General features: G+C 44.7%; 1 protein-coding gene across 1 annotated transcript; it reads left to right on the top strand.

Annotated features, from left to right (window-relative positions):
- Positions 1-14,104: 14,104 nt before the first annotated feature.
- Positions 14,105-25,754, top strand: LOC140478520 (C-C motif chemokine 20-like). Its single transcript, XM_072571778.1, has 5 exons — positions 14,105-14,213; positions 24,141-24,336; positions 24,454-24,571; positions 24,944-25,024; positions 25,473-25,754. The coding sequence occupies exons 2-5, from the start codon at positions 24,243-24,245 to the stop codon at positions 25,504-25,506; spliced, it is 327 nt and encodes a 108-aa protein (XP_072427879.1). The 5' UTR covers positions 14,105-14,213; positions 24,141-24,242; the 3' UTR covers positions 25,507-25,754.
- Positions 25,755-27,984: the final 2,230 nt, after the last annotated feature.

Genomic DNA, 27,984 nt, shown 5'->3' with positions numbered 1-27,984 from the left:
CCCCTCACCATCCGCACTCCTCCCTATCCCCACTCCTCGCCATCCCCACTCCTCGCCATCCCCACTCTTCCCCATCCCCACTCTTCCCCATCCCCACTCTTCCCCATCCCCACTCCTCCCCATCCCCACTCCTCCCCATCCCCACTCCTCGCCATCCCCAGTCTCCCCCTCCCCACTCCTCCCCCTCCCCACTCCTCCCCCTCCCCAGTCCTCGCCATCCCCACTCCTCCCTATCCACACTCCTCCCCATCCCCACTCCTTCCCATCCCCTCTCCGCCCCATCCCCACTCCTCCCCATCCCCACTCCTCCCCATCCCCTCTCCTCCCCCTCCCCACCCTCCCCACTCCTCCCCGTCCCCACGCCTCCCCGTCCCCACGCCTCCCCGTCCCCACGCCTCCCCGTCCCCACTCCTCCCCGTCCCCACTCCTCCCCGTCCCCACCCCTCCCCGTCCCCACGCCTCCCCATCCCCACTCTTCCCCATCCCCACTCTTCCCCATCCCCACGCCTCCCCATCCCCACGCCTCCCCATCCCCACTCTTCCCCATCCCCACTCCTCCCCTTCCCCACTCCTCCCCTTCCCCACTACTCTCCCACCCCACTCCTCCCCGTCCCCACTCCTCCCTATCCCCACTCCTCCCCATCCCCACTCCTTCCCATCCCCACTCCTTCCCATCCCCACTCCTCCCACTCCCCACCCTCCCCACTCCTTCGTGTCCCCACGCATCCCCGTCCCCACGCCTCCCCGTCCCCACTCCTCCCCGTCCCCACTCCTCCCCGTCCCCACGCCTCCCCGTCCCCACTCCTTCCCGTCCCAACTCCTCCCCGTCCCCACGCCTCCCCGTCCCCACCCCTCCCCGTCCCCTCGCCTCCCCGTCCCCACCCCTCCCCGTCCCCACGCCTCCCCGTCCCCACCCCTCCCCGTCCCCTCGCCTCCCCATCCACACTCCTCCCCATCCCCACTCTTCCCCATCCCCACTCTTCCCCATCCCCACGCCTCCCCATCCCCACGCCTCCCCATCCCCACCCCTCCCCGTCCCCACGCCTCCCCGTCCCCACCCCTCCCCATCCCCACGCCTCCCCATCCCCACTCCTCCCCATCCCCACTCTTCCCCATCCCCACTCTTCCCCATCCCCACTCCTCCCCATCCCCACGCCTCCCCATCCCCACTCTTCCCCTTCCCCACTCCTCCCCTTCCCCACTACTCCCCCACCCCACTCCTCCCCATCCCCACTCCTCCCCGTCCCCACTCCTCCCCATCCCCATCCCCACGCCTCCCCGTCCCCACTCCTTCCCGTCCCCACTCCTCCCCGTCCCCACGCCTCCCCGTCCCCACGCCTCCCCGTCCCCACTCTTCCCCCTCCCCACGCCTCCCCGTCCCTTCGCCTCCCCGTCCCCACGCCTCCCCGTCCCCACTCCTCCCCATCCCCACTCCTCCCCATCCCCACTCCTTCCCATCCCCTCTCCTCCCCCTCCCCACCCTCCGCACTCCTTCGCGTCCGCATGCCTCCCCGTCCCCACTCCTCCCCGTCCCCACGCCTCCCCGTCCCCACTCCTCCCCGTCCCCACGCCTCCCCGTCCCCACGCCTCCCCGTCCCCTCGCCTCCCCGTCCCCACTCCTCCCCGTCCCCACGCCTCCCCGTCCCCACGCCTCCCCGTCCCCACTCCTCCCCGTCCCCACCCCTCCCCGTCCCCACCCCTCCCCGTCCCCACGCCTCCCCATCCCCACTCTTCCCCATCCCCACTCCTCCCCATCCCCACTCTTCCCCATCCCCATGCCTCCCCATCCCCACTCTTCCCCATCCCCACTCTTCCCCATCCCCACTCCTCCCCTTCCCCACTCCTCCCCTTCCCCACTACTCCCCCTCCCCACTCCTCCCCATCCCCACTCCTCCCCATCCCCACTCCTCGCCATCCCCAGTCTCCCCCTCCCCACTCCTCCCCCTCCCCACTCCTCCCCATCCCCACTCCTCCCCATCCCCACTCCTCGCCATCCCCAGTCCTCGCCATCCCCACGCCTCCCCATCCCCACTCTTCCCCATCCCCACTCTTCCCCATCCCCACTCTTCCCCATCCCCACTCCTCCCCTTCCCCACTCCTCCCCTTCCCCACTACTCCCCCTCCCCACTCCTCCCCATCCCCACTCCTCCCCATCCCCAGTCCTCGCCATCCCCAGTCCTCGCCATCCCCACTCCTCCCTATCCCCACTCCCCACCCTCCCCACTCCTTCGCGTCCCCACGCCTCCCCGTCCCCACTCCTCCCCGTCCCCACGCCTCCCCGTCCCCACTCCTCCCCGTCCCCACGCCTCCCCGTCCCCACGCCTCCCCGTCCCCACTCCTCCCCGTCCCCACGCCTCCCCGTCCCCACGTCTCCCCGTCCCCACGCCTCCCCGTCCCCACTCTTCCCCGTCCCCACTCTTCCCCGTCCCCACTCTTCCCCGTCCCCACGCCTCCCCGTCCCCACGCCTCCCCGTCCCCACTCCTCCCCGTCCCCACGTCTCCCCGTCCCCACTCCTCCCCGTCCCCACTCCTCCCCGTCCCCACTCCTCCCCATCCCCATCCCCACTCCTCCCCGTCCCCACTCCACCCCGTCCCAACTCCTCCCCGTCCCCACGCCTCCCCGTCCCCACTCCTCCCCGTTCCCACTCCACCCCGTCCCAACTCCTCCCCGTCCCCACGCCTCCCCGTCCCCACGCCTCCCCGTCCCCACTCTTCCCCATCCCCACTCTTCCCCATCCCCACTCTTCCCCATCCCCACTCTTCCCCATCCCCACTCCTCCCCATCCCCACTCATCCCCTTACCCACTCCTCGCCATACCCACTCTTCCCCATCCCCACTCCTTGCCATCCCCACTCCCCCCCATCCCCACTCCTCCCCATCCCCACTCTGATACAGCAGGAGGTATTGTGAGAAATGGAAGAATATAAAAGCCAGAATTTTGATGTTGAGAAGAATCTCAATGATAACTTTTGGTTTTAGGTATTTGCATTGCACTTTATTTGAATGCCACTTTCCAGTTCTCCTCTTCACTGATAAACAATAGTCTGTATAAATTTCCAACATAAATCAGAGCAAGTACCTAGTTACTGCAGCTTTCTTCATGCTTATCCCAGCTCATCGGCAAATACTTCTTCACAACAAAGTCCCTGAATGCCCCTTGGCCATCAACCCAATCAATGTTTTATCCACACAGGTCGACATCAACAAGTCACCATCCTCACCGCATAATCATATCTACTTTCAATGCATCTCATTGATCACTTCAATCCTTCAACACTTTCCATTGGTGCTCAGCAGCACCCATGACTTGTATTCCTCTGTCAGATCACTTTTACACAGGGCCCACTCATGCATCTCAATCTTATGTCTCTTAGCACTCACTCATTTTCTTGCTTGGTTGGAGGCTACCAACCTCTGTCTACTTCACGTTTCTTTCTCAGTGCACACTTGCTGACTTGACCATTGAGTTATGGGCTGTCAGCCTATGAGTGGCTTGTATCACACATGGTCTTTAGTGCTGAGTTCCAGGCGGCCAGGCTATATGGCCTGCACTGCTTAAAACACAGGGGAAGATGCTTGCAGCTTGTGATGATGGGGAGTACCATTTTGCTAAAGAATTGCTCACATCATGGATGAGAATGTTGTTCTGCAGAACCATATTACAATGATGTAAGACCGTCAGCATATGCCAGCAGCTCACACAGCAAACACACTGTGTTTGTCAAAGGTGGAAGTCAAAGGTTAGCAGTCCCTCGGGATGTGAAAGGATTCTAAGTGGGATACAATCCCAGTCTATTTAGCGACTCATCTGATTCTAGTCCAGTGGACTGGCCACAATCATTCAGGAACTTGGTCCAATTAGAGTTTAGCGATCTATGCCATTGCAGTCCAGTGATTGAACCACAGTCAGTCCTGCTAGGCAAACAAATTTAATCTGGCAAATAAAGCTGGTCAGTTTTGAGAAGCTAGTCCGGGGCTTTACAGCCAAGTTGGTCCTGGAAGTTTGGAATGATCTGGGGGTTTACTGGTGGCAGTCAATGCTATCTTGAGGAAAGTGAGCAATTGGGTGGACTTCATTGTACTGATCACTGACGGAATGGTAACAGTAATAGGGACAATTAATAATTATAAGGTGGGACCTAGTACTGTGTAAGAGGCTAATGGAAGCTCCAGAAGTGGATTAGGGAGCTTCAAACAGGTCCTGGTAGCACTGGCCACAAACACCTCTGAAACACATAGACATGGCACGTGAGATGAATAGTTTACTGTGCAAATTTGCACAAATAGGTTGATACGACAGGATGCACAGAGTATGTTACATTTTTTTAGATGCAGGGCATAGAGTAATCCTTTTGAAATTGAAGGCTCTCCTGGGGGTAATTGCAGTAATCATGCTTTCACTGATTGACTGATATCACCCACTCTGACTTCAATTTGAACTTCATCAGCAAGTCAGCCACTGACCAAGAACACGCATTAAAAATTATACCTTAATCAATCATAACCATTAGATGGTGCCCACTATTGGCTCTACGTCATGTCAGCTCAGCAACAGTAATGAGAAAAAAACACTTAAAAGTGACAGTCGAGTGTTCCATTTCAGCATCCACAACAAGCCCTGGAAAGCAACACTTAACAGCAGCATGACGGCAGAACATGACGTTTCATAATATGTTCCAGGAGTTCCTTCAAAACATTGAGATATTTTACTAACATTTCCCACAGATTATCTGCTCAGATACCTCACATGGAGAGACCACGGTGTCAAGAGAAGTCTCTGTGCTTTGGTGTAACTATGAGGACAATGTAGAACAAAACAGCAATGACTATTTCAACAGTCTGTTCAAAAGAGCACTTCACCCTCAGTGGCAAGGGGCACACCTCCAAGGGGCAAAGCAGCAGATGACGACTCACAGAGAAGATGAAGGAGAATGTTGAGACCCTTCAGTTACAGGCTTCTCTGTCAATTTTAGCAATTCTCTGAAATATAATGTAGACACCAGTAAGGATGTCCCGGCCCATGATCACTGAACTGTACCATTAACTGCAACATCACTTGTGCTCAGAAAGACTAAGCGGAAGTCCCACCCTGGTGGCTGTCAAGGTCACGGCTGCCCTTAAACTTTATGCTGTGGTTCATTTCAAGGAACAATTGGGGAGGGTGTGTGGTATCTCCCATTCGTCAACATAGAAACACACTTCCGTGATGTAACTAATGCCATTTTCCCCAGAGCACAGGTCTCCATATACTTCCTCCATGACAAGGAGAGTCAAAACGCTTAGCCAGTGGTATCCTCCATCATCTCTGCCAGGGAGATATCCACTGTACCACATTGCTTTGAGAACAGCCTATCACCAATCTGCAGAGTTCATCAATAGAAAAAGTGTGCACTTCATCAAAGTTCAAATTACAGGTGACCATTGATTCCAAATTCTAGAAGTCAGTGCCAGATATCCCAGAATCGGCAATGACTCTGACTTACTGGAGAACTCTTCAGCTCCTGCCTCCTCCAAAGATCCTTTGTCCAAACAGGAATGGCAGCTGGGAGACAACATGGCTCCTAACACCTTTATGAAGCACTCAGACTGCCATAGAATAAAGACAGGACACTGTTCACACTTTCACCTGACCAGAGGCCTCCTTAAGATGATGATTCAATGTCTGGACTACTCCAGCAGAGCCTCGCACTACAGCCCGCTTTATTGCATTATTGTGATAACCAAGAGGGATATCCTAGATATGGACAAAATGGAAAATGGCCATCTTATAACCAGAACATTTACCAGGCGTGATGTCCATCAGACCATGACAGAGCAATGTATCATCGAGCTGAGAGGCTAGAAGTAACCAAACTGAAACCAGCTTCTCAGATGAATAAGCTGCCTTTGTTTCATTGCTTAATACTCTGTTTGTTAAGTGGCAAGTACACGTTCTTTCCTGTTTACTGTAAAGAACATATGGCCCTTCATATTTTTTGCAGTCCTTGATCTTTTGTGTTGCTAAACAAATATTTTGTTTTCCATCTGATCATACGCATGGTATCTTTGGGTGATCCCACTTCAAGTCCAACTGCCTGTAGAGATATATGGAATCATCACTGATCTAATACCCTCACTCACAAGGGAGGTGTAAGTGTGGAATGATGTGTGCAGGCCAAGTCTTATCACAGGTCTTAGCACATTCATGTTCAGCCTCATTGTTGTCAGTTTTAAAGTGCAACACCTCAGCTACAGTCTTCAAGGAATCCATGATGTCGGAATTGAAAATAACCCAGATGTTCTGAAACAGCCTCAGTTTCAGCAAAAGAATAACATTGAAACGCCGTAGTCTGCAAGTCCTAATGCTTAAAAAAAGTATGTTTTAAAAGTTAACAGAAGAAAAATGTAACTTCCTCCTGCTCAAGCCTTCACAAACCGGAGGCCCAAGGAAAAATTGAACCCAAATTGCTTTTGATGCAAAGCTCACTAAATGCTGTGGCCCACATCCTCTTCACCTTGTTCTTACCAAACTCTCTGCTCCTTTCTTCTATCTTCTCCACGCGAGTGTATTTATTTCCTGTTCTGGCTACGGGTGAGAAACCAAGTTGCTGAAGTGCTGGGGCTGTTATTACCTCCAGCCTGGATTTTGCAAAACCAATAACAACCAACGCTGAGACACAATGGTTGACACTGAGAACTGCAACAGCATCACAATTTGCAGTGATCCCAATTGCTGTATAAACCAAATATTGAGGTGCTCCTTTATAAATTCCAGAGCAGCACAGACTGCTTGGCTGATTATCCAAGCATTAGGTTCATTTTTACCAATTTTCCTTTGAGGAGATTTGATACGAGTAGACTGCTATCTGCTATTCCTCCTCAGGAAGTCGTGACAAATAGAAAGACACTGGCTACATTATTTTTAACATCACGGAAGCTGCTCTTGCCTCTTACCAGCATTGCTTCCTTCATAGCTTTTGCTCACATTGGCACTCCAGTATCATATCGGACTGTGGAAGCCATTTCAAGTCACAAGGAGATGTACAATTATTTAGGACTGAGTCAGATGTGGCTGGATCCACTTGGTGCCTGGTACAGGGGTTAGCCATATTGCAATTGAAGCAGGGAACCATTCGGAGCTTGATGCAAGGTAATCACTTTGTGGTAGGTACGAGGAACCTCTATGTGATTGATGCAAAGCAGCTGGGTCAGGTAGGAAACACATTAAATTGAATCTCATGGCATTAAATGAGATTGCAGGCCCATTAACTACTGAAGTAAGTTAAAGTTAAACAGGCAGTGTTAAACAAGGACTTTCTGTACCAAGTCATGATTAAATGACTCATTTTACTATTTATCCCTAAGTTCTGTTTCCTCTCTAAATTCCAGTCTGCATTGACATATTCCCCACTGTTTGGTCCCTTGATCCAACCAACAATTAGATTCCAATGCATTTCAGAGATTAGTTGTTGAGGCAGCAACTAGTGGAAATAAATGGCAAGAAAGTATTATTGAATCAAATTGTCTCAGTACTTTTCACAGATTATGTTCTTAAAGAGAATTCCAAACATTGGGAGTCTGATCTGAAGCTGATTACTCAAACATGACATATTCGTGGGATATGCAAATAATTTCCATTGAAAGCAAAGCACTTTCCAATGCACTTTTTGTAAGTTGTGAAAGTATCATATCTTTGTCATTATGCTAACACTTACCTTATTGTGGTGATGAGAATGTACAGACATATGCCTGAACACCGCTGCCTGGAGTGGTTATGTGGTTAGGCATTGGCTTCACACCTCTCAGTTTTCAAGTTTGAGCCCAAATCATGGCTAACACTCTCACTCCTATCCTCATTATGTAATGAATTTTTTTCACTTCTCTATGAATGAGCTTAGGTGCTCAAATTCTCCTAGGCTGATGTGAACAATTAGTTCATCTGTTTCGAAAAGCACTTGTTAACCACTGTCTCCCATCCAAATGGTGGAGAGACAGCATCGAGGAGTGTAACGACATAAGAAATGGGAGCAGAAGTCTATTTGGCCTCTCAAACCTACTATACCATTCAGAAATATCATAACCTCAACACCATTTTCCTGGTCACTAGCATTGACTCACTTGTACATCTAAAACCTTTCCAATTCATCCTTCAATGCATTCAACGTTTCAATCTCCACTGCTCTCTCAGGTAGAGAATTCCACAGGTTATTGACTGTTAATTAGCATTTGCTGCTCAAACTCTGCCCCAAAAGGTTTTGCATAATTGGAAACCGAAAGAACTGAGGACGCTGGAAATCAGAAACAAAAACAGAAGTTGCTGGGAAAACCTCATTAGGTCTGGCAGCAGCTGAGGAGAAAAAGCACAGTTAGCATTTCAGATCCAGTGAGGCTTCTTCAAAATTGGGTTGTATGTAAGTGGTGCTACAATCAGGCAAAGGGGGAGAGAATGAGCCCATACTTTTCCTTCTCCTCATTTGATCAGAACAGGTTTTCTTTGTTAAAAAAAGATATAGAATCATAGAGATGTACCGCATGAAAACAGACCTTTCGGTTCAACCCGTCCATGCTAACCAGATATCCCAACCCAATCTAGTCCCACTTGCCAGCACCTGGCCCATTTCCCTCCAAACCTTTCCTATTCATATACCCATCCAAATGCCTCTTTAATGTTGCAATTGTACCAGCCTCCACCACATCCTCTGAGAGCTCATTCCATATATGTACCACTCTCTGCATGAAAATGTTGCCGCTTAGGTCTCTTTTATATCTTTTCCCTTCTCACCCTAAACCTATGCCCTCTAGTTCTGGACTCCCCCACCCCAGGGAAAAGACTTTGCCTATTTACGCTAACCATGCCCCTCATAATTTTGTAAACCTCTAAAGGTCACCCCTCAGCCACCAACGCTCCATGGAAAACAGCCCCAGCCTGTTCAGCCTCTCCCTATACCACAAATCTTCCAACTCTGGCAACATCCTTGTAAATCTTTTCTGAATCCTTTCAAGTTTCACATCCATCCAATAGGAAGGAGACCAGAATTGTAGGCAATATTCCAAAAGTGGCCTAACCAATGTCCTGTACAGCCACAACACAACCTCCCAACTCCTGTACTCAATACTCTGACCAATAAAGGAAAGCATACCAAACGCCTTCTTCACTATCCTATCTACCTGCGACTCCACTTTCAAGGAGTTATGAACCTGCACTCCAAGGTCTCTTTGTTCAGCAGCACTCCCTAGGACCTTACCATTAAGTGTATAAGTCCTGCTAAGATTTGCTTTCCCAAAAATGCAGCACCTCGCATTTATCTGAATTAAACTCCATCTGCCACTTCTCAGCCCATTGGCCCATCTGGTCCAGATCCTGTTGTAATCTGAGGTAACCCTCTTGGCTGTCCACTACACCTCCAATTTTGGTGTCATCTGCAAACGTACTAACTGTATCTCTTACGCTCGCATCCAAATCATTTATGTAAATGACAAAAAGTAGAGGACCCAGCACCGATCCTTGTGGCACTCCATTGGTCACAGGCCTTCAGTCTGAAAAACAACCCTCCACCACCACCCTCTGTCTTCTACTTTTGAGCCAGTTCTGTATCCAAATGGCTAGTTCCCCCTGTATTCCATGAGATCTAATCTTGCTAATCAGTCTCCCATGGGAAACCTTGTCAATCGCCTTACTGAAGTCCATATAGATCACATCTACTGCTCTGCCCTCATCAATCCTCTTTGTTATTTCTTCAAAAAACTCAATCAAGTTTGTGAGACATGATTTCCCACGCACAAAGCTATGTTGACTATCCCTAATCAGTCCTTGCCTTTCCAAATACATGTACATCCTGTCCTTCAGGATTCCCTCCAACAACTTGCCCACCACTGAGGTCAGGCTCACCGGTCTATTGCTCCCTGGTTTGTCTTTACTGCCCTTCTTCAACAGTGGCACCACATTTGCCAAACTCCAGTCTTCCGGCACCTCACCTGTGACTATCGATGATGCAAATATCTCAGTAAGAGGCCCAGCAATCATTTCTCTAGCTTCCGACAGAGTTCTCGGGTACACCTGATCAGGTCCTGGGGGTTATCCACCTTTAACCGTTTCAAGACATCCAGCACTTCCTCCTCTGTAATCTGGACATTTTGTAAGATGTGACCATCTATTTCCCTACAGTCTATATCTTCCATATCCTTTTCCACAGTAAACACTGATGCAAAATATTCATTTAGTATCTCCCCCATTTTCTGTGGCTCTGTACAAAGGCCGCCTTGCTGATCTTTGAGGGGCCCTATTCTCTCCCTAGTTACCCTTTTGTCCTTAATATATTTGTAAAAACCCTTTGGATTCTCCTTAATTCTATTTGCCAAAGTTATCTCATGTCCCCGTTTTGCCCTCCTGATTTCCCTCTTAAGTATATTCCTACTCCCTTTATACTCTTCTAAGGATTCACATGATCTATCCTGTCTATACCGGGCATATGCTTCCTTCTTTTTCTTAACCAAACCCTCAATTTCTTTAGTCATCCAGTATTCCATATACCTACCAGCCTTCCCTTTCACCCTGACAGGAATATACTTTCTCTGAATTCTTGTTATCTCATTTCTGAAGGCTTCCCATTTTCTAGCCATCCCTTTACCTGCGAATATCTGCCTCCAATCAGCTTTCAAAAGTTCTTGCCTAATACCTTCAAAATTGGTCCTTCTCTAATTTAGAACTTCAACTTTTAGATCTGGCCTATCCTTTTCCATCATTATTTTAAAACGAATAGAATTATGGTCACTGGCCCCAAAGTGCTCCCCCACTGACACCTCAGTCAACTGCCCTGCCTTATTTCCCAAGAGTAGGTCAAGTTTTGCAACTTCTCTAGTAGGCACATCCACATACTGAATCAGAAAATTGTACACACTTATGCTACATTACGTTTAAAGAATATGCAAAATTAAAAGAGTTGGCACAACAGGTGCTTTCAGACATTGGCCAGCACACTGCAGGGTGCTGAAAAAGATTTTGTTTCTTTCGTATCAATGACTGGCCTGACAGAACAACACCAAAAGAGCAGAAAATAAACAGGTTAGAGGACCAAGTCCTTCAAAACTCAACTTCAAAAGTTGAGTTTATTGTTTTGTTGAATAAAGAGAATTGCATTTTAGTGTAAAGATAGCTACTAAGCATATGAGCAAAGAGATTTCATTATGTTCATTAGTGATTTTTGAAATTGTGAAACCAGATCCTGTTGAACTGGAGCCTGGTTCTAGCTGGCTCTAGATAAGATGTTCTCTCTTACAGTCCTCTGTTATGTTCAAGCCTGTTGCTGCACTACTGTAAATGTCACATGACCCATAGTTTCCTTGCATTATCTGCTATTATTTTCTTTGCAATCACAACTGCTGATGGTTAGCAAGGCACAGGTGGATGTACTTGATTTTAGACTTCGAAGAAAAGCCTCCTGTCCTGATTTTCCACGAGGGGATGGGGATTGACAGTGGGGAATGCGCCTGACTCCACAGACCCATCTTCATTAAGTAGGCTCTAGCCTGCCATACTTTCAATTCAGGAAGGCATTTGCATTTGGCACCTCTGACAGGCCAAAGGCAAGGTCAGTAGGGCAGAAGCCGTGCATTGTTAATTAAACATCAACCCAGTTGTAGTAATCAATGTGAATCCGTTCCTCCTTCTCCCCTCCATCCACCCTCCCACACCCTGTCACATATTCCATACTATAAGGCAGGGCAAGGTAATATAACAGAGGTGAGGATAAACTAAGTTTATAAATAGTAACTGTCTGTCAATGTCCTCAGTGACTTCATCTGGCCAGAAAATATAAATAAATACCAATGTTAGCATTTTATTAATTGGAGAACATTAAATTGAATTTAGCAAACAAACCTAGAAAGAAAACTAAGTAATGCAATCGTAGAAAGTTAGTACAATTCAATGTGGGACAGTATTGGATGGATACACTGACTTATGAAATTGTTACAACAGAGAAACAAAACAAAATTCTGTGGAACAATAAGCAGAAACCATTCAATTACCTCACGTGGGTTTTTTTTAATCTTGACTTTGTATCCTGCACCTTGTGGTCAATTTTGTGGTCTTCTGCACAGCATGATCGATGCAAGCTGCACAGAGACCTAAGTAAACTTTAATGTTATTGTATTTATTCCTCCAAAGTGCTGAGTTTGCATAGAATACTAAAACTTTGAAAAGCTGTAATCAATACCAACAAATACATTTTAAATTTGAGGTATTTATGACCATGGCAATGGAGCGTATTCAGTTTAGGGAAAAGAACATATTAACTCTAATTATTAAAATTCTTTTAATCATTTATTGCTACAAAATTAAAATATGTGGAATAAGAAAAACATGGTTTAAATATATTTTATTAACCAATGCACGTTTGCAGATCAGGATGCTTCCTGAACGATTTCTTTGTTCTTATTCTTTACTAGCACAAGTTAAATCCTTTCGCCTTTTCACATTTCAATTAAATATTCCAGGAAAGGTTGTTCAACATCTATGATTTCATGTTCACTTTCTTCATTAGCAACCTGTTCCTTTTAATTTTGTTTATCGATTTACCTAAAAACGCAATTTTACTTAACAGGTTGCCTCCTAATATTGCAACAGATGTTATCATGGAATTACACTTTCAACTGACTTGCTTGTCAGGTATTTCAAGACCCATTTGGTTATTTTAGGGGAAAATTAAACTCATAGAGTCATCGAAATATACAGCAGGGAAACAGACCCTTCAGTCATAGAGTCAGAGTGATGTACAGCACAGAAACAGACCCTTCGGTACAACTTGTCCATGCCGACCAGATATCCCAACCCAATCTAGTCCCAAGTTAAAAGTCACACAACACCAGGTTATAGTCCAACAGGTTTAATTGGAAGCACACTAGCTTTCGGAGCGACGCTCCTTCATCGGGTGATAGTCACTTGTGTGATTTTTAACTTTGTACACCCCAGTCCAACACCGGCATCTCCAAATCAATCTAGTCCACCTGCCAGCACCCGGCCCATATCCCTCCCAACACTTCTATTCATATGCCCATATCCTAAACTAACCTAGTCCCATTTTTCAGCACTTGGACCAAATCCCACTAAACGTTTCTATTCATATACCCATCCAGATGCCTTTTAAATGTTGTAATTGTACTAGCCTTCACCACTTCCTCTGGCAGCTCATTCCATACATGCATCACCCTCTGTGTGAAAAGCTTGCCCCTTAGGTTCCTTTTAAACATTTACCTAAACCTATGCCCTTTAATTCTGGACTCCCCCACCCGGGGAAAGGACCTTGTCTGTTTACCCTATCCATGCCTCTCGTGATTTTATAAACTGCTATAAGATCACCCCTCAGCCTCTGAGTAATGAAAATAAGGCTTAAAAATTGTGGAATTAGCCTGTAATTCAAACAGTTCTTGAGGTCGACACATTCCATTCACACAGAACCTAGACTGAGAATCCAACACTTCATTGAGGAAGTGCAATATTCACAAGTGACTTTTAAAGCCATGATCGCCTTGGCCATTCATATGGAAAAGAAGGATCTGCTGATGCTATATAAACAGCTAAAAGTTAACCCAGTGTCCTGGTCAACGTTGCTCCTTCAACTGCAACTGAAAACAATCAGATTATTAACCTCAATGCTTTGTTGAATGTTGCTGTCAGGCTAATAATAGCCACGTCTCTTGAGCACTCCACACCCCAAAGGATTTATCAGGCATAAAGCACCTTGGGATTGTTCTGAAATGTGAGTGACAGAGCAACATAAATTTCAGATCTTTTTTATTCTTATCTAATACCCCTTCAAAATAACCTCTGGCTATTTCCTTCGATGTAAGTAGTTCCAAGTGAATGAATTGGGAAGAATCATTACCCACTTTGCTGTTTTCCATCCTCCTGTTTAATGAGGGTGAGCACATGCAAAGGGATCCTCTGCCAGAAGTGTACAGGTTTTGCTGTTGATTTGTTGCCATAGTGTTGCTACTTTGGGCTCAACATTCCAGCTCAAATCCTGTCTTGACCTAACACAGCTCAACATATTTTCGGGACCAACGACACCTACAGCTTCCTTGCTGATTGAGTTCCACTGGCTACTGCTGTGATCAGAGAAGTGTTTGGTGGTGCCTAGAGTTTTAGCAAGTTTCTGAAGTCTGCAGGGAGTGCTATAGCAGATGCTGAAGAATTTCATACTGATCTCCACAAATCGCCTGCTTCAAGATTGAGGTACGCAAGTTGGCATTGCTCTTGAATACACATGTCTCAGAGAATGAAGTGTTGGAAGAGGAAAGAGGCAGAAGAGAGCAGGAACTCACAATAGGAAGGTATATCTATCCAGAGTGCTCTCCAGCCTGAATCTCCATAACTCACAACATGTAGGACATCTGACTTCAATCAGGATATTATCATTGAAATCTGCTACCCCATTCAGACTCAGAGCAATGTGGGCACTTAGTGCCAGATGCCATTAAGGCATAAATAGCCATTAACTTTCATGCATTGGGTTCCTTCCAGGCTGGAGCAGGGAATATTAACATCTCCCAGTTTGCCTTTTAATATTGCACAAGGAGATGCAACACAAAATCTGAATGAACAGACAATTGCCATGTTGAAATTAAAATTCTCCTGTTTGGACCAGTCAGGAGAAGCCCTGCAATGTGCTGGGTGTATATCCAGGTTCGATGATGAACTGCAGCACGTTGCACCACCACACCAGCAGCATAGAAAGTTGAGGCACAGGGGAAAGGGGAGGCGGGGGTGGCTAGTGGTGTGAAGGAGGAGAGGAGACACCAACACTCAGCTCTTTTCTGAATGTGCTGTCCTTGATTCAATTGTCTAACCAGGATTGTAGGCAAGGCTTTAAGTTAATTAATGAGTGGAGGATTCAAATGAAGGCAATTTTTCAAAACGAAAAAGAAATTAGAGAGCAGAAGTACAGCGTCATAAAAAGGTGAAAAAATAGGCAAAGGGTGACAGGAAGGGACTTGATAGCTATTATAGAGATTTAATGCAATGTCCAAATGTTTTTTTTTAAGAGTGCAAGATTTGTTTCTGTTAACAACTCCTTTAATATCTTTGAGCAGCTCTCACAACCATGCTAAAGGATTGGATTAATACACAGTCTGGTTGGGATCTTTAAGGTTGTAGCTAAAAGGGAACATTGTTACAAATCAATCTCAAGACCAAAAAACAAGCACTCAATATCGTAATTCCACTTGTCACACTTACGATCTCAAACTGGACGTATTTCACATCCAGTGCCTAATAGTCTTATTTTATTGCTACAAAAGTTGGATGCTTATCAGAAGCTTGTATCCACTACAGCAGTTATGTCACAATTGCTGTTAGATTCTCTTGGGAATTAATCATATCAGTGCAAACATCAGGAAAATCAGAAGCAACAATCTTAACAGAAAATGTTCCTTAGCAACAACTCTGTTGCATTTGTATGTTTGATAGTAATGGCTATGACCATCTTTGCAACCCCAAATCTCTGGGGCTGTAGGAAATAGGGCTCACAAAATTGGCAAAGGCATGAACATCAATCTAAATGCTTTGGAGCATCAATCTCTCTCATATTTGGACCACAGATTTTATTTATGCTGATTAAGGAGGTAGGAAGCGATAAGTGTGGTCGTGTCTGTAAGACTGATGTCTGTTTGTGGGTTCCCAAGGAAGTGGGTGCAGTTGTTTGCTATACTTTGTACTCACCTGGAACTGCGGCTGTCAAAATTCTTGATGGAGTTAACACAGTGAATATATATTACTTCTAGCATGTGTGATTATGCTTATTTTATCAGAAGTACTAAATGTTTTGCCTCTGAAATACATTAAAGGAGTTCTAAAGCTGGAATTGGTTCTGCATATTTTCTGCATCCATTAATGGTCTAGAATTGCTGGCCCTCCACTGACAGGTCAATGAAATCCAATATCAGAGTGGCCACTGTTATAGCTCTCTCCAATCTGATCATGAGTGTTATTATTGAGCTGATAATGCTGGGGCTGTGAAATATCTCTGTTTTTCACTCCATATGAGGAGCAAACTTGGCAACAGTATCTGTCAAACCTTAAATTATCTCAACTAGACCAACATGTGAGGCACAGAGTAGAGGCTGTGTACATCATGCCAAAGTGCATGGCATTTTACTGTAACTGTATACAGTTGAAAAGTGTGGCACTGGAAAAGCACAGCAGGTCAGGCAGCATCTGAAGAGCAGGACAGTCGAATCCTGATGAAGGCTTATACTCGAAACGTCAACTCTCCTGCTCTTTGGATGCTGCCTGATCTGCTGTGCTTTTTCAGTGCCACACTTTTCGATTCTGATCTTCAGCATCTATAGTCCTCACTTTCTCTCAGTCTCTGTAACTGCACACAGCTGAGGAGCAGACAATTTCTTCATGATGATCTAGATCAGATTGGTGCTGGAAAAATGCAGCAGGTCAGGCAGCATCCGAGGAGCAGGAAAATCAACGTTTCAGGCAAAAGCCCTTCATCAGGAAAAGCCCTTCTATTCCTGATGAAGGGCTTTTGCCCAAAACGTCAATTTTCCTGCTCCTAGATGCTGCCTGACCTGCTGTGCTTTTCCAGCACCACTCGAATCTAGACTCTGGTTTCCAGCATCTGCAGTCCTTGTTTTTACCTAATTTCTTCATGATAGATAGCACATTGAGAACAGAAGAACTAACGAGAAACAAGAATTTATATATGAGTGACAGAGTTCAAACTTTGAAAATCTGAAAACAACGTCCTGTATAGACATCTTTCCCAATACCAATGACTGTCACCTGACTGGATATCATGAAGCTCTTTGAAATGTTTAAGTACCAACTATTCTTTCTATTGTTAAACAAAATTGAATTTTTTCGTGTGGTGAATAAGGGAGGGTGCTGTGCCCAAAGGCAGGACATTGGCTCATTGCCAGCGAGCCCCTCTTCCTGAGGAGCTGTCTGGACAGTTTTCATTAGTGGTGGTTTAGCATCACCTTCCTCTTTCAGGGCCAGGACTAGGAGCAGCTCCCAAATCTGTCTCAGCTGGAATTGAGCTCATCATTTTGTATCATCCAGCCAACTGAGCATCCCAAGGGAATATCTATTTATATTATTTTCTGGATATGCAGATGCCTTTCTATATTAGAAACTGTTAATAAAAGTGAGATGTGTGCAATTGGTGACGTTCTTTTGACATGTTCAAGGTATTGGTTAGGAGTTAGGAAACAGCCTAGGGACACTGATTATCACATATACTTAATGTGAAAGGATAATGACTAGTGGTAGCCTCCAACCTGGGGTGTCAACTGTTTACTATATTTCTAAATGACTGACATTAAGCAACAGAGCATCACACATCACCATCACATCTGATATCCCAAAGCACTTTTTTTTCTAAACAAACTAGTGGAAATCTTATGATCTTTATCAGCTGCGGCAGTTAATGGAAATTTAAGAATTAAGATTCATAGGTTTTATTAGATAAGAATGTTAAGAGATATGAAACCAAGCATGGTAGACAGAATTAAGATAACATCAACCAAGACTTATCTAAATGCTGAAACAAGATTAAGGGCTCACACTTACTATTAAAAAAATACACCCGAAGAATTTCCTGAAAGAGGGTGGAATCTCATCAGTCTTGGAACAATGTGGGCCTTGGTGAGAAAGTTGGGAAGAATGGACGAGATGCCCAGTGAGGACTTGTTAGTGTCAAGATCAAAAGGTCACATTTTCTAACCAAGTATTGGACAATGGGACGTTATCCTTGCTTGCAAACAGTGAGAGGCCAATTTGCAATGTCCACCCTAAGGTGCACTGCCACACGGCCAAGGGGGTCACTCAACTGATCAACAAGCTGACCTTGTTTCTAGCATTGACTTCCTGTTTTGGAAGTTGCTGCCACACCAATCTGATTCAAAAGGAAAAAGAATTAGAGTGATTACAGCCTATTTGTATATATTATCACTCATTATCAGACTGATGACTATCTAATCTCATCTCACTAATATGCAGTTTTACCATTCTCCCGGCTGCTGGATAAAAGTCGGATGATGGGAATTCCCCAACGTGAAAGTCAGAGCAGTTACCTAGCGACTCCAGCTCACCACTTGCACTTCTGGATTTCCAACTTGGACGCTTAGCACTAAAATCTCAGGGCATTCTCTGTGGGCAGCAGCTGCATGCACCCCACATGCACAGACATTGGCACTGACACATCTTCATGGGACAATCTGATCCATTTCAAGTCTACCTGAATGCTCCAGCAAGGATACGCTATGTGCAGCACCAGGCGCCTAGATCAGGGACCAGGATGCATCTCAGGGCTGCTCGCTCACTAACTTAGCACTCACTCACCTACCTCAACACTTCCAGCACCTGGCTTGCATTAACTTACCTTTTTGTGCTTTGCATCCTTCAACTAGAGCTTAGACGCTCACAGTTCTTCTGTTTCATTTTGCTATTTACTGCAGACACAAAGCCAGACAGCTTGTCATGGCTGTTATGTGAATCTCATGTCTGTTGTCGTTCTGTTCGCTGAGCTGGGAATTTGTGTTGCAGACGTTTCGTCTCCTGTCTAGGTGACATCCTCAGTGCTTGGGAGCCTCCTGTGAAGCGCTTCTGTGATGTTTCCTCCGGCATTTGTAGTGGTTTGAATCTACTGCTTCCGGTTGTCAGTTCCAGCTGTCCACTGCAGTGGTCGGTATATTGGGTCCAGGTCGATGTGCTCATTGATTGAATCTGTGGATGAGTGCCATGTCTCTAGGAATTCCCTGGCTGTTCTCTGTTTGGCTTGTCCTATAATAGTAGCGTTGTCCCAGTCGAACACATGTTGCTTGTCATTTGCATGTGTGGCTACTAAGGATAGCTGGTCGTGTCGTTTCGTGGCTAGTTGGTGTTCATGGATGCGGATCGTTAGCTGTCTTCCTGTTTGTCCTATGTAGTGTTTTGTGCAGTCCTTGCATGGGATTTTGTACACTACATTGGTTTTGCTCATACTGGGTATTGGGTCCTTCATCCTGGTGAGTTGTTGTCTGAGAGTGGCTGTTGGTTTGTGTGCTGTTATGAGTCCTAGTGGTCTCAGTAGTCTGGCTGTTAGTTCAGAAATGTTTTTGATGTATGGTAGTGTGGCTAGTCCTTTGGGTTGTGGTATGTCCTCATTCAGTTGTCTTTCCCTTAGGCATCTGTTAATGAAATTGCAGGGGTATCCGTTTTTGGCGAATAAAGCGTATAGGTGTTCTTCTTCCTCTTTTTGCAGTTCTGGTGTACTGCAGTGTGTTGTGGCCCTTTTGAACAGTGTCTTGATGCAACTTCTTTTGTGTGTGTTGGGGTGGTTGCTTTCGTAGTTTAGGACTTGGTCTGTGTGTGTGGCCTTCCTGTATACCTTTGTGGTGAATTCTCCATTCGGTGTTCTCTGTACCATCACGCCTAGGAATGGGAGTTGGTTGTCCTTTTCTTCCTCTCTAGTGAATCGGATTCCTGTGAGTGTGGCGTTGATGATCCAGTGTGTGTTCTCTATTTCTGTGTTTTTAATGATTACAAAGGTGTCATCCACATATCTGACCCAGAGTTTGGGTTGAATTGGCGGTAAAACTGTTTGTTCTAACCTTTGCATTACCACTTCTGCTATGAGTCCAGAGATGGATGAGCCCATGGGTGTTCCATTGATTTGTTCATATATTTGGTTGTTGAATGTGAAGTGTGTTGTGAGGTACAGGTCCAGTAGTTTGAGTATGTAGTCTTTGTTGATAAGTTCCTGGTCTTGTTGTCTGTTCTGTATGTCCAGCAGGTTGGCTATTGTTTCTCTGGCTAGAGAGATAGAGGTGAACAGTGCCGTTACATAGACAGGGGACGAAACGTCTGCAACACAAATTCCCAGCTCGGCGAACAGAACCACAACAACAAGCACCCGAGCTACAAATCTTCACACAAACTTTGAATCTCATGTCTGCAGCATATGCCAGCCACATAAATAGCAAACTCACTACATGTGCATCAACCATAAGGCCATATCTCAAAGCCTAGTCTTCAGTCAAGTCAAGGGAGACAGCCTTTAGTTAAGTGGTCTTTGGCACAGTAAGTCAAAGACAGCCTCCAATATCAATCCAAGTGCTTGAATACAGTCAGACAGATGAGGTGGTCATGGCCAGGGACACCTACAGTTCTGAGACAGGACCACGATCAGCCTGTTGGCAAGGTTAGATCTCACGGATTACAGGGGTGAACGAGCCATTTGGATACAGAACTGGCTCAAAGGTAGAAGACAGAGGGTGGTGGTGGAGGGTTGTTTTTCAGACTGAAGGCCTGTGACCAGTGGAGTGCCACAAGGATCGGTGCTGGGTCCTCTACTTTTTGCCATTTACAAAAATGATTTGGATGCGAGCGTAAGAGGTACAGTTAGTTAGTTTGCAGATGACACCAAAATTGGAGGTATCATGGACAGCAAAGAAGGTTACCTCAGATTACAATGGGATCTGGACCAGATGGGCCAATGGGCTGAGAAGTGGCAGATGGAGTTTAATTCAGATAAATGCGAGGTGCTGCACTTTGGGAAAGCAAATTTTAGCAGGACTTATACACTTAATGGTAAGGTCCTAGGGAGTGTTGCTGAACGAAGAGACCTTGGAGTGCAGGTTCATAGATGTGATCTATATGGACTTCAGTAAGGCGATTGACAAGGTTTCCCATGGGAGACTGATTAGCAAGATTAGATCTCATGGAATACAGGGGGAACTAGCCATTTGGATACAGAACTGGCTCAAAAGTAGAAGACAGAGGGTGGTGGTGGAGGGTTGTTTTTCAGACTGAAGGCCTGTGACCAATGGAGTGCCACAAGGATCGGTGCTGGGTCCTCTACTTTTTGCCATTTACAAAAATGATTTGGATGCGAGCGTAAGAGGTACAGTTAGTTAGTTTGCAGATGACACCAAAATTGGAGGTATCATGGACAGCAAAGAAGGTTACCTCAGATTACAATGGGATCTGGACCAGATGGGCCAATGGGCTGAGAAGTGGCAGATGGAGTTTAATTCAGATAAATGCGAGGTGCTGCACTTTGGGAAAGCAAATTTTAGCAGGACTTATACACTTAATGGTAAGGTCCTAGGGAGTGTTGCTGAACGAAGAGACCTTGGAGTGCAGGTTCATAGCTCCTTGAAAGTGGAGTCGCAGGTAGATAGGATAGTGAAGAAGACATTTGGTATGCTTTCCTTTATTGGTCAGAGTATTGAGTACAGGAGTTGGGAGGTCATGTTGCAGCTGTACAGGACATTGGTTAGGCCATTGTTGGAATATTGCATGCAATTCTGGTCTCCTTCCTATTGGAAGGATGTTGTGAAACTTGAAAGGGTTCAGAAAAGATTTACAAGAATGTTGCCAGGGTTGGAGGACTTGAGGTATAGGGAGATGCTGAACAGGCTGGGGCTGTTTTCCCTGGAGCGTCAGAGGCTGAGGGATGACCTTGTAGAGGTTTACAAAATCATGAGGGGCTTGGATAGGATAAATAGACAAAGTCTTTTCCCTGGGGTCAGGAGTCCAGAACTAGAGGGCATAGGTTTAGGGTGAGAGGGGAAAGATATAAAAGAGACCTAAGGGGCAACATTTTCATGGCACATGTATGGAATGAGCTGGCAGAGGAAGTGGTGGAGCTGGTCCAATTGTAATATTTAAAAGGCATTTGGATGGGTATATGAATAGGAAGGGTTTGGAGGGTTATGGGCCGGGTGCTGGCAGGTGGGACTAAATTGAGTTGGGATATCTGGTCGGCATGGATAGGTTGGACTGTTTCCATGCTCTGTACATCTCTATGAGTCTATGACTCTACTGTTGGTATATCTTCAAATGAATTCATCCACTTCTTGGTAGCTCTCCCTGTCAACCCCAAAGGCTTCGAACTTCCCCAGGTCACCACCGAACCTGTTTACCTACGTCATTAGCTCCCTACTCACCTTACACTAAGATCCTCTTTTCTGCTATATCTGGGACAAATGTTTTGAACACTACAGCACGGCCACCACTTGACTGGGTGCACAACGATCTTTCAACTATGGTACCAACACCAGGGATGCCAGGGTATCCTGGCAATGGCAATCACTTCCATATTTGGTGAGTGAGAGAATCAAGCTGACGTGGGATGAGGGAGTCATCCTGGGGGTGTGGTACCTTATTAATGAGTGCGTTTGGGAGACTACTGTGAGAAAACCTGCTCAGTCTCAAAGAGAAAAACTCCACGAAACTCAATGAAACTGACACTTTGCCCATTTCTGGTAAAACCAATGCCAGAATGATTAAGAATATATAACAGAACTAACTGCAAATCAAAGATGTTTATAAATATTACATATCAGCAAGACAAATCAATTTTATAGAGCTGTCGATATCTATTTAATTATTTACTTGCTTGTCCAGTTCCACAGTCTACAAGTAAGCTGGGACTTTTGCATCCCAATTCTTGGGAGGACTGATGAAGACTTAGGAGAAAGTGAGGACTGCGGATGCTGGAGCATCAGAGTCCAAAAGTTAGTCAATCAAATTGATTTGTACTGATTTTTACTGGTATCAAATGTAATTTGAATATAGTATTGTATCTTTTCATGCCCATGAAAAGATGAGTGGGACGGTGGCTCAGTCGTTAGCGCTGCAACCTCACAATGCCAGGGACCTTGGTTTGATTCCAACCTTAGGTGATTGTCAGTGTGGAGTTTGCATGTCCTCTCCGTGTCTGCGTGGGTTTCCTCTGGGTGCTCTGGTTTCCTCCCACAATCCAAAGATGTGCAGGTTAGGTAAATTGGCCATCCTAAATTACCCATAGTGTCCAGGAATGTGTAAGGTGCTTTAGTCATGGGTAAATATAAGATAATAGGGTAGGGAGTGCATCTGGGTAGGTTACTCTTCAGAAAGTCGGTGTGGACTCATTGGGCTGAAGGGCCTGTTTCCATACAGTAGGGATTCTATTTAAAAAAGACTATAAATATTCTTGTAAAAGCTGTTCTGTTATGTACTCAGAGCTGAAAATGTGTTGCTGGAAAAGTGCAGCAGGTCAGGCAGCATCCAAGGAGCAGAAGAATCGACGTTTCGGGCATGAGCCCTTCTTCAGGATCGCATTCCTGAAGAAGGGCTCATGCCTGAAACAAGAATGTCATTCCTGAAGAAGTGCTCACGCCCGAAACATCGATTCTCCTGCTCCTTGGTTACTGCCTGACCTGCTGCGCTTTTCCAGCAACACATTTTCAGCTATGATCCCCAGCATCTGCAGTCCTCACTTTCTCCTGTTATCTACTCAATAAACTTCACACAAACATACTCATAAAAAAATTGTATTTGAAACTTCTTCAGTGGTCAAATCCTCCACAACCAAACGATAACATCACTGAACCTTAACAGCATATAATTTCCTGGAAGAAAACATAATTTCTTTTGGCACTTAGCTCAGCCACTAACACCAAGGATTTGCTAAAGTTCTCAAAATATGTAAGCAATTTTATTAATTTCTTCTTCAAATAAAAAGGTAAAAGTTTTCATGTAATCCACCTATACTGATTGAGAGATTCAAATAGTGCATTCGCTTGATTGGCCTCCCGACTCTCAGTTGCCTAATAAATGACTGATTCATCATTAATGCATTGTAATATTTAAGTGCAATTACCCGTTCTAAGATTAATAACCTTTTATATTATGTTGCACATTATTTATTAGTTTCTGTAGAAAGGGCCAGCTATTACATTTTTGAGTATTCATCAACATTCCTTTACATAAAGAATATAATAATTATTCAGAAATGTTAACGAAGAAAAGTATCTTTTTTTGCATTAAAATATATTGAAACAAAGGAACCTTTTAACAGGTAAAATTGAGTGTGGTCTTTCTAGTAAATTGAAGTTGAGATCTTGCTACCGATACATCTTGGTATTGAGGTTAGGGGTTTTTCTTCTGGCTTTGACCTAATTGGATAAAAACTAACAAAAAAAAACTTTTTTTCAGATGTAAATTAAAGTTATTGAAATTTGAGCACTCATGCTCAGCAAATCTTCCTTTGATGGTGGGTAGGGCTGATAAAAGGTGATCATGTGTTGTGGGAGGATGAAAAATAATCGGATATCCTTTCTGATTGGAGCTTTACGTCACTCAGTTCTCTTTCTGAAAATTCCTTTTCATAAATTTCCCCAGGATGTTGAGAGAAAAAGGTATAAAAGCAGATAGAGAGCTCGTCAAATCAGATCCATTCTACGATCTGTTGAGTGCTAACACTTGTTGCGATAAATTAAGAAAATGACTCAGATGATGCATTTCTGCATGAAGCTGACCATGTCTATGTTGATGGGACTGATCCTGTTCAATTTGATGGACATATCTCCATTTGCAGGTAACTATGTGCTACTTTTTAAAAATCTTTCACCTGAACATGCATTATCTTTTTCACCGTTCATGAGTTATTTCCTTTCTAATCAATGTTCATTATTTTGGTGTTTTTTTTACACAGATGCCCAGTCTCCAGTAGACTGCTGTCTTTCATATTCAAAAAAACCTTTACCACCAAGACTAATTGTAGGCTATGTGAGGCAGTTTGGGAATGAACTTTGCACTATTAATGCAGTCATGTAAGTGTAAATTGTTGCTTAATTTGTTGAAAAATGATATCATGTTTTAAAGTTACCTTTATGCTCTGTAAATACAGTCAAATATTTATTTAATAAATGTAAATGCGCAGAGCCAAGAGACAGCTTCATTTGCTGAGCTTAAAGTGATTAGTCCACCACTTAGTCTGTGAAAACATTTTGGTATCTGCAGCATTGTTTATATTCTCCATAAGTACATAAGGGATTTGTACTGAGACACCAGAGATGGAGGTTAGCTGAGGGTGGGCCATGGACAGTCCTGAGTCTGGTTAGCAGAACCCCTGTGTTAAAATACACCACATGTAAGAAATATACCAATTTAATCAAGGTTCTTTCAAAAATATTTCTTTACAGATTTTACACAAGAAAAGGAAGAAGAGTTTGTGCAAATCCAGAAGAGGTATGGGTTACCAGGATTATCACTGGTTTCCTGAGGTAATGAAATAAATCACTTCTGTTAATATACAAATTTTTACTGAACTATTATGTGCAGAACTTTTTTTATGAATAATAAGCAGTAACACATTGACTTTGTTTGTTAAACTAAGAACGTCTTTGCCATTTTAAACATATAGAATTCACAACCTTACCAATTATTTATGTTTATCAAATTTGCTTATCAAGTCAAGAATACAAATGAGGTCATTGTCTTTTTCAAAGAATCCGTACGGAATATTTTATCATACATTTGTCCTGTAAATCATGAGATCAACATATTTTGCCTTTGGACAATCAAGATTTTAAAGCATGATCACTTTAACAAGCAATAACAACTGAAGAGAGTAGTTAAAATAATATATTTAACGAGCCTGAATATTGAAACTGTCTGTACTTTGATGTTTAAGGGTATTATAACTCATTTCCTTTTATGCTTATTTTCTAGGAAAGAACTGAAACAGAAACAAATGGTTCAGTGACCTTAATTCCATGGGCGTAACGATGTCACCTTTTAATAATCACAGGACATAAGCTTGAAAAACATGTTGCTTATTTCAACATAATGATCCTATGCACATCTCAGCAGTTTCTCAAAAAAAAGTCATTCAGCTACTAAGTTCTCTAAAATTAAGTTTATATTTCTAACTGTATTGACTGGCAAATTATTACTTACTGTGAATGCTTGTAAATTATGCACGTGCAGAAAACAAATGTCCCTCACAGATCAATAAACAATGCTTCTTAAAAAATAATTTGATCTCAACTCATTTTTTAATGGCTCAAATGCAGGTTAAAACTGCTGAAGTGAATTCATCTGTCATAATCATTGCATCATTGCAATGGATCAGTTTTGCACATGTACATATATATTGTGAGACCATAAGAAATAGGAACAGGAGCCCGCTTTGCCAGTCAATAGGAACCTGGCTGATCTGATGTTCCTCACATCCACTTTCTTGCCCCTTCCCCGTAACCCTTGATTTCCCTTTTGAACAAGAGTCTATCTCAGCCTTAAATATACACAAGGTTTCTGCCCCCGTAGCTCTCTATGGAATGAACATTCTGAGAACACCATGATGTTTGTCAGGATTCATCAATGAAACAATGACCATTCTAACAAAAAGGGTGGATTGCTTTTCTCATTTCCAAATTCATGCAAGAATGTTTTTTTAATAATTCCCATTTGCTTGCTTGTGGATACAGGAACTTTACCTCAGGAGGCCAGTCTGTGAGTATCACATAAAAATGGAGGAAGAACTGTGGATTCTGTAAGTCAGGAGCAAAAGCAGAAATTGTTCTGAGGAAGGGTCACCAGCCCTGAAATGTTAACTCTGATTTCTTTGCACAGATGCTGTCAGACCTGCTGAGCTTTTTCAGCAATTTTTGTTTTTCTGTGCGGGAGTATGTTGGAAAGTCTTCAAACAGCTGATAACCTTAATGTTCATTTAACCAGAGGAAAAGCAAAGGAAAAATAAACCCAAACAAAACAAGTTGCATTTTCTTCTAGGAATAAACAAAGGACTGCTTGCCTTTCAAAAAACACATTTACAGCCAATAAATCCTGATTCTGCCCAACTGGCATAAATTGGAAGAGGACAACAATTAACTCCAGACTGAGTTGTAGCAACTGACGGTGAACCAATCCATCGTAGTAAAGGTGAAGTTCCTCCTGTTCAGTGTTCCCATATTCCACCTCGGAAAACTGCTACCACTTTCCCCCCTCTTCAGCATCTATCACACTCCCTCTTTGCCTGTACAGTTGTGTAGAGCACAGAGTGCCAGGTTTATGTGGCACACTGTGTTTGGAGCGTACTGTTTGGCCAACTCCCAGGCCGATCCGAACATCAATACGTCACCTTCAACAGACCTAACATCTCCTCCACCATGGCTCTGGTTGAAGAATGGGCAGCATTGTATCTACACTTCACATCAGTCAGGAGTCATCAGGCGTGTTTGCAGAGGGTAGCCCTTGTCTCCCAGTAATATCATACCCTCACCACTGGCTACGGGAAGTCAGTCATCTTTGCAGGAGTTCCTCAGGACAGCTTAACTATCTTTAGCTGTTCAGTTCACCAATTCACTTTGCAGCACAATGGGACAGTGGATTGCATTGCCACTGTAAGGCCACTTTGCAGTCAGGGCAGCACCTATCACAGGCATCAGAGAAGAACGCTTTTAGCTTACACACTTTGCATCTGGATATCTGCTTGCAGCATCGCTACCTTGCATATTTTTACACATTTGGAAGGTCCAGCCTTCTGCCAGCTTTTCATATTTGTCAGCAGTGATCAGCCAAGTGGGTGGACATGTTGCAGGTCCAGTGCAATCCGTCTGGGACTTGCTGGTAAGTCAGTCTCGGAGCTGCACAAAATCAGTTAGGGGCCTGGTCGCTCATCAGTGGTGGCTTCACTTCCAGTCAGTCAGGGAGGTGGACAACAGTCAGTCCTGGAGATCTGTTCACTAACAGTCAAGGCAAGTGATCAAGGGCCACTGCTGCAGTGGGCAAGTTGGGGAAGTCAAGTGGATATTGGAGCAGCATGTGATGGAGTGTAACTCAGCGGAAATATGTAGGAAAATAGTACATTGGAGAGATTATGGCAGGATGAGAGGGTCTTTGATAATCACTACCACCCTGGTTTCAACAGGGGGAACAGCACATCATGCTGCTTGACATGACTAAGCTATAGCTAAGCTGGGTCCAGAAGTTAAAATGGGGAGATGAAGTCTTAAATGAAAGGTTTGAGTGGGAATGAGTGGAGGTTCAGAACAGATGGGGTCAGCAGAGAGTGCAAGGAATGGCTGAGGATCCTGGGATTGTGTTCATTAGAGTTTAGAAGGTTGAGGGGAGATCAAATAGAAACTTACAAGATAATGCATGGCTTAGAAAGGGTGGACGCTGGGAATTTGTTTCTGTAAGGCAGGGATACTAGGATCTTAGAATTAGAGGGGGTCAATTT

Source organism: Chiloscyllium punctatum, chromosome 6 (assembly GCF_047496795.1).
Source record: "Chiloscyllium punctatum isolate Juve2018m chromosome 6, sChiPun1.3, whole genome shotgun sequence".
In the NCBI taxonomy this organism is placed as follows: Eukaryota; Metazoa; Chordata; class Chondrichthyes; order Orectolobiformes; family Hemiscylliidae; genus Chiloscyllium; species Chiloscyllium punctatum.
This window is presented reverse-complemented; position numbering and strand designations above follow the sequence as displayed.